Source organism: Notothenia rossii (genome assembly GCF_949606895.1).
Source record: "Notothenia rossii genome assembly, contig: scaffold_142, whole genome shotgun sequence".
Classification (NCBI taxonomy): domain Eukaryota; kingdom Metazoa; phylum Chordata; class Actinopteri; order Perciformes; family Nototheniidae; genus Notothenia; species Notothenia rossii.
In genome coordinates this window covers 7,501-15,000 of record NW_027639868.1, presented here as the reverse complement: position 1 = coordinate 15,000, position 7,500 = coordinate 7,501, and the positions used below count along the sequence as shown (strand labels likewise).

At 52.5% G+C, this 7,500-nt stretch overlaps 1 protein-coding gene across 2 annotated transcripts in view; it reads left to right on the top strand.

Moving 5' to 3' along the window:
- The window catches only part of hjv (hemojuvelin BMP co-receptor), an 11,640-nt gene that overhangs the window by 3,874 nt on the left and 266 nt on the right, over positions 1-7,500 (top strand). Inside the window, exons 2-5 of one of the 2 annotated variants that reach the window (XM_079695547.1) lie at positions 759-843; positions 5,706-5,825; positions 5,880-6,322; positions 6,441-7,500. The exon at positions 6,441-7,500 is cut by the window's right edge and continues 266 nt beyond it. In XM_079695547.1, the coding sequence (XP_079551673.1) occupies positions 762-843; positions 5,706-5,825; positions 5,880-6,322; positions 6,441-7,085 (1,290 nt within the window). In that variant the 5' untranslated portion in view covers positions 759-761 and the 3' untranslated portion in view covers positions 7,086-7,500. Of the gene's footprint in view, positions 1-758; positions 844-5,705; positions 6,323-6,440 lie in introns of both variants that reach the window. The other variant, XM_079695546.1, reaches the window with a different exon arrangement.

Genomic DNA, 7,500 nt, shown 5'->3' with positions numbered 1-7,500 from the left:
CCCATATCCCTATTGCACATATACCTAATGCACATATCCCTATTGCACATATCCCTAATGCACATATCCCTAATGCACATATCCCTATTGCACATATCCCTAATGCACATATCCCTATTGCACATATCCCTATTGCACATATCCCTATTGCACATATCCCTATTGTACATATCCCTATTGCCCATATCCCTATTGCCCATATCCCTAATGCACATATCCCTAAAGCACATATCCCTAATGCACATATCCCTAATGCCCATATCCCTATTGCCCATATCCCTAATGCACATACATACATCAAATATTGCACTTTCCCTATTTAACCTTCTTGATTGCACAAACTACACTGTAAACATTGCACCTCCGAACAACTCCTAACACAGCATCATGATAATTGTTTCTGACTGTTCAGCAGCTTGATTGAGAGTGGAATAAAGGAAAACTTACTTACATACCTGTTCAATTTACAGTTTGGTAATCTATACCTTCTGCCCTCAAACTCTCTATCCAGGATGTGTTTGGGGGCGCATGTGATTTTACGGCCTTGCTTATTGCAGGATAACATCAGTGACAGCTTGACAGTGTAATGCAGGGAGAACAGGTGAAGCTGTGAGAAGATGAAGATGAGACAGATAGAGAATCATGACATCACTGATCTAATAGACAGGAAGCTGACCTGAGAACAGCTTCCTGTCGCAGCTACATGTTTAACGGCAGAAATAACCCATTATCCCCCCCCCCCCCCCCCCCCCGCGCAGGTGATGGAGCCTCGGGCCTCGGTGTTGCCATGGAGACGCTGCATCCACCTGACCCTTCTGCTGCTGCACCTGAGTTTACCTGGAGGTACGCACACTTTATTTAAATAATAATAATGGGTTTTATTTGTAACGCACTTCATATTTGAAGAGGAAGTGCTGCCAGCAGTGAGCAGAACAATATAACACAGCCCAGAACACGGGAGAGTGAAGAGTAACAACTGTAAAAAAGGGTTGGAACAAATAAAAGGTCTCGGAAAAGGCTCTAATGAAAAGATGGGTTTTGAGGCCTGTTTTAAAAGCATCCACGGTCTGTGGTGCTCTCATCCGGGAGAGGGAATGCTCCGGTTTTGGGACAAAATGAACATGGGATCACTCCGGTCAATGTACGTACTTCATCTCACTGGAATATTAACGGTCAGATTGAATACAACATCGACCCAATTTCTCCGGTCAATGACGGGAGAGTTTTGGAAGTGAGAAAACACTGTTCCACACATTTAAAAACACTTAAACAATTAAACAATGTTTACCCAGGATTCAGGCACCTTCCCTGGCTTGTAAAATGCGTTGATGCGCCCTGGAGGTATCAGGCTATTTAAAACATGTATACCCAGGATTTAATCACTTTTCCTGGCTTGTAAAGTGCTGTGGAGCATTCTGTTCTCTGGGTGCAGTCTGGGTGCAAGAGCCATGTGCTGCGAGGAGCTCTCTGGGTGGGCTCTGCGGGTCTCACAGCCCACTTCTCTCTCGGTGCTCTCTCCTTCTATTCACACCACTTTCCCCCAGGTTTCAGAGACTTATTGCTGGGTAGAAAAGCCATGTGCATCACCCTGGATCTCTGCCTATGTGCCTGTGAGTCTGAGACCCTGCTAACAGCAGTGACTCTGCTGTTTTTACCTTCTTGTACATTTCATGAGTCAAACATGGACGAAATTGACAGATTTCTGTCGATTTCAGCGGCTGTTTAATTAAAACAGTTTAATGCACTTTTAACACTCATGTACCCAGGATTCGAGCTCCTTTTCCTGGGTTATAAAGTGAGATGAAGGAGGGTGTGATCATCTGGGTTTAGTCCGCGTGGGAGTGCTTAAGTCCGGGGGCCCGGGGACTCACGGTGTGCGAGGTTATGGAAGTGCGCATGTGAGGGAGACATGCTGGAGGTCATTAGTCCGTCCTTTGGGGCTCTGTGACGGGCCACAGAGAGGAGCCATTACTGGTCTCTCTCCTGGAGGTGTGAAATAACCTCAGGGTGTCCACTGAGACTAATGTAACATTTGTGATATTGGGCTATATAAATAAACAAATACAAATAAATAAATAATGTGAGGGAGACATGCTGGAGGTCTGTAGTCCGTCCTTTGGTGGTCTGTGAGGGGCCACATAGAGGTGGTTTTCTCTCCTGGAGGTGTGAAATAACCCAAGTTATGGAGGCATGCTGGAGGTCATTAGTTCGTCCTTTGATGCACTTTTCCCCGCATTTCAAACACAAAAATTGAAATGTTGTACTTTCACACACATGTGTCTTCGAGTCACACAGATGTGTCTTCGAGTCACACAGATGTGTCTCCGAGTCACACACATGTGTCTCCGAGTCACACACATGTGTCTCCGAGTCACACACATGTATCTTCGAGTCACACACATGTGTCTTCGAGTCACACACATGTATCTTCGAGTCACACACATGTGTCTCCGAGTCACACACATGTGTCTCCGAGTCACACACATGTATCTTGGGGTCAACCTCAAAAGCATCTCCCCTGGGCCATCTGTATGAGGCTCTATTTTCGGATACTTTTGTTCATTTTTCCCCCCTTTTTCCTGGGTCTCACTGGTTTTCCAAAAGTTGAATTTGACAAATGTTGACTCTGGATGAATGTGAGGGGAGTTGACAGGGGACTCTACCCGCCTTATGAGGCACTATTTTTGGATAATTTTTTACATTTTCAGCACAGCCTGCTCTCTGGGTTCACGGGTTCACTCTGCCTCTATTTACACCACTTTTCCCCAACGTTTCAAACCCTTTTCCTGGGTAAAATTAGGTCTGTCACTTTGGGTAACCGCACCACTCTCGGAAGTCTCCCGAGAGTGGACGTCCATTGCCTCTAAATAGGGTCGGGGAGAGCAGAAGGCCCGGGCTCCCAGGGCGGAGTTGGGGGGTTTGAGGAGGCTGGCTTTGCTGGAGCGGGAGGTCCGCGAGGAAGTATGAGGGGTGAGGAAGTCCCTGAGGTAGGGAGGGGCAGTTCCATGGATGCACTGGTGGGTGAGGAAGTATGAGGGGTGAGGAGTGCCTTGAGGTAGGGAGGGGCAGTTCCATGGATGCACTGGTGGGTGAGGAAGTATGAGGGGTGAGGAGTTCCTTGAGGTAGGGAGGGGCAGTTCCATGGATGCACTGGTGGGTGAGGAAGTATGAGGGGTGAGGAGTGCCTTGAGGTGGGGAGGGGCAGTTCCATGGATACACTGGTGGGTGAGCAAGTATGAGGGGTGAGGAGTTCCTTGAGGTAGGGAGGTGTCAGGGTGCGTGGAAAAGGTAGGACCAAATGCTGTATTAACAAAAAGCTAGCTTTATTTTACAAAAAAAGCCGATGACAAAAGAAAGCAAGAAACAAACTTAACATGGAGCGTGACGTGAAGGGAAGACAAACAATGAACCGACAGGCGAACACAGGGAAAGACAAGACTAAATACAGAGAGGGGTAATCACGGGACAAGAAACAGCTGGGTAAGGGAGGGAGAAACACAAGGGCAACAGGTGAACACAATGAGACAATCAGACACACCAGGGAAACTAACGACAGGAAGGCAAACACAGGAAGTAGGACCAGACAAGGCACAAGGAGGAAAACATGAGACAGGGAACACAGAACAGCAAAATAAAACCAAAACTTAACAAACAAAACTCAAATCCTGACATACCCCCCCCTCAAGGGACGGATTCAAGACGTATCTATAAAGACCAAAATGTCCAAAAGGGTGGGTGGAGGGGGTCCGGAGGACGGGTCTGGGCCGACAGCCCAGAGGCAAGGTATAGTTCATGGAGGGGGTCTCGGGCGGACGGCCCGGGGGCAAGGCAGAGTTCATGGTGGGGGTCTTGGGCGGACGGCCCGGGGGCAAGGCAGAGTTCATGGTGGGGGTCTCGGGCGGACGGCCCGGGGGAAAGGCAGAGTTCAAAAAGGGGCGAAGGCCACAGCGAGCAAACTCAGGGGGCCGGACATGAGGGCGAAGGAGTCGGCGGGACCCCCAATGGGACAGGACATGGAGTTGGCAGGACCCCCGACGAAACAGTAGTCGGCGGGACCCCCAACGAAACAGGGCATGGGGTTGGCAGGACCCCCGGCAGAACAGTAGTCGACGGGACCCCCAACGGCACAGGACATAGAGTAGGGACTTGAGTAGGGACTCGAGTAGGGACTAGAGAAGGGACATGAAATGGGACATGAGAGGGGTCTCGAGAGGAGACTCGAGAGGTGACTTGAGAGGGGACCTGAGAAGGAATTTGAGAGGGAACTTGAGACGGTCGGTAAGCCGACAGGACACGGGGAGCTGGCGTCGGCCGGAGAGTCAACAGGTGATGAGGAGCCGGAACTGGAGTCGGGGCCATGGCTGCTGGGACCGGAAACAGAAGCCGCGACCATGACTGTGTGGGCCGGTACTGGTGCATGGATCCATGGATGTTTGGGCCGGTACTGGTGCATGGATCCATGGCTGTGTGGGCCAGTACTGGTGCAGGGATCCATGGATGTGTGGGCCAGTACTGGTGCATGGATCCATGGCTGTGTGGGCCAGTACTGGTGCATGGATCCATGGCTGTGTGGGCCGGTACTGGTGCATGGATCCATGGATGTGTGGGCCAGTACTGGTGCATGGATCCATGGCTGTGTGGGCCGGTACTGGTGCATGGATCCATGGCTGTGTGGGCCGGTTCTGGAGTACGAGCTGGCTTCCTGACCTTGCGTTTTTTAGAGGTCTTTTGGAGGCTCCGTGGACCTCCAAACGCCAGGCCAGACCCCAAGAAAGGGTCAGAGGCTCGAGACAAGCTTTCAGGGCTGCTTGTAAAAGTGTTAAGCCACTCAAGCAACGAGCTCCTGAGCCAGGGCTTGCGAGCAACCTCCTGGCATGCCTCCTTCAAAGCAGCCTCTTTAGCCCGTCTGGATGAGGCTGCCAACCAAGTATAAAAAATGTACTCTAGGGCATACTTGAGGTGATCCGCCTGTTGAGCCAACGAAAAAGAAACTGCTGAGTCCATTACTGGTCGGTTCATTCTTTCAGGGTGCGTGGAAAAGGTAGGACCCAAATGCAGTATTAACAAAAAGCGAGCTTTATTTTACAAAAAAAAGCCGATGACAAAAGAAAACAAGAAACAAACTTAACATGACCAAAAACAGGGGAGCACGAGTACAGAATCCAGGATCAAAAACTTCAAGGACAAACATGGAGCGTGACGTGAAGGGAAGACAAACAATGAGCCGACAGGGGAACACAGGGAAAGACAAGACTAAATACAGAGAGGGGTAATCACGGGACAAGAAACAGCTGGGTAAGGGAGGGAGAAACACAAGGGCAACAGGTGAACACAATGAGACAATCAGACACACCAGGGAAACTAACGACAGGAAGGCAAACACAGGAAGTAGGACCAGACAAGGCACAAGGAGGAAAACATGCGACAGGGAACACAGAACAGCAAAATAAAATAAAAACTTAACAAACAAAACTCAAATCCTGACAGGAGGGGTGGTTCCATGGATGCACTGGTGGGTGAGGGAGTATGATGTTTGTCTTTTGATGTTCCACATGGAGCTGCTGTGATGCAAGGAGCATTTCAGACTTCATCTGACAATTAAAATGTTATGGTATCTCTGCAGCTTCCTAATTTCTGCTTCCTCTCTTCTTCCTCTCTGCTTCCTCCCTTCTTCCTCTCTGCTTCCTCCCCTCTCCTCTTTGCAGCCGCCGCTTCCTGCCGGGTCCTCTGGTGTAACTCTGACTTCGTGGCGGCGACGTTGAACCTGGGCAGCGTCGAGGGGTCAGTGCTGGGATCAGGAGGACCAGGAGGACCAGGCAGACCAGGCAGACCAGGAGGACCAGGAGGATCAGGAGGACCAGGAGGACCAGGAGGACCAGGCAGACCAGGAGGACCAGGAGGACCAGGAGGACCAGGAGGACCAGGAGGACCAGGAGGTTACTGCGCGGCGCTGCGGTCCTACGCCTACTGCACGCGCCGCACGGCTCGCTCGTGCCGCGGCGACCTGGCCTTCCACTCGGTGGTTCAGGGCATCGAGGATCTTCTGATCCAGCACCGCTGCCCGAGGGTCGGGGGGGGTGTTAGGGCCCTGCCGCGCCCCCCCCCCCCTCAGCTGGACCCCTGTCTGTACGAACAGACCTCCGACGGACCGGAGTTCCTGCACTGCGCCGTGTTCGGAGACCCCCACGTCCGTACCTTCAGCGACGACTTCCAGACCTGCCAGGTGCAGGGGGCGTGGCCTCTGGTGGACAACGACTTCCTATTCATACAGGCCACCAGCACGCCCTGCGAGGGTGGGGGGCGGAGCACCGCCATCACCAAGGTGAGGCTCTTCTGAGTGGTGATGTCATCAAACTGTTAGATTCAGTTTTAAGACCCTTACAGAGTAATACAAAGTGCTCAAGAGTGAAGTCTGACGTCCCTGTCTCTGCTGTCCTCAGATTAGCATCATCTTTAAGAGCTGGCGTCAGTGTGTGGACCAGCAGCTGTACCAGGCCGAGCTCGATAACGTTCCCGCCGCCTTCGCCGACGGCTCGGTGTGGAGCGGCGAGCGGGGGGGGGGTCTGCGGGGTGGGGGGCGCCCCAGCCTCACGGTGAGTTCCCGGCTCCCCGGGCGGCACGCTGAGATCCGGGCGGAGCACATTGACTCCCTGCTGGTGGTTCGGCAGAGCGGCCGCTCGCTGGGCGTGTCGCTGCGCTCGCCGCGCGGCGTGGCCTTCGCCTTCGGGCCGGATCAGGACCTCCAGCTGTGCGTGGGGGGGTGCCCTTCCTCCCAGAGGCTCGCCGCGCCGCGCCCCCCCCACCCTGTGCCGCCTGCCGCTGCCCGAGCGCACTGCAGCGAGCTGCTTCCTGTCAGAGACATTTACTTCCACGCCTGCGTGTTTGACCTGCTCTCCGGCAGAGACTTGAACTCGAGCGCGGCGGCGGCAGTCGGTGCGCTGCTGGACGCCGCCGCCATGATGCCCGACCCTGGGAGGCTGCACCTGCTGAGGAGCGCCGCCTCGCACACACCCCCCCCCACTCTGATGCTGCTGCTGCTGTTCGGCATGCTGGGAACTCTGAGCACAACGCTGGGTCACATGTGAGAAGAGGAGGAGTCACATAGGAGGAAACACACCATGAAAGCTTCAGACATTGACCTTTGATCCACAGAGACATGTGACCTCCTCTCACCTGTTGAACACTGCAGGGGAACACTGTGACTAACAGACTCACCTGAACCCCGCCTCTTCAGCACTGACTGTTTCCTGCTTTGTTGAATATGCTAATGGGGCGATGTGATTCAGGACAGACAAAGATGGATCTGTTTCACATGAAAGTGTCTCTCCCTCTGACCCTTCACATTAGTGAGAGATCAACTGTAAACTGTCCTTCAGGCGATTCATCACAGTTTGATAAACATATAAATATAATAAATGTAAGGAGGGGCTGCCCTAGCAAGTTGTTGTTGTTACCAGTTTGTGACCGGGCAGCTCTCGGTCAGAGATAGTTATTGTTGTG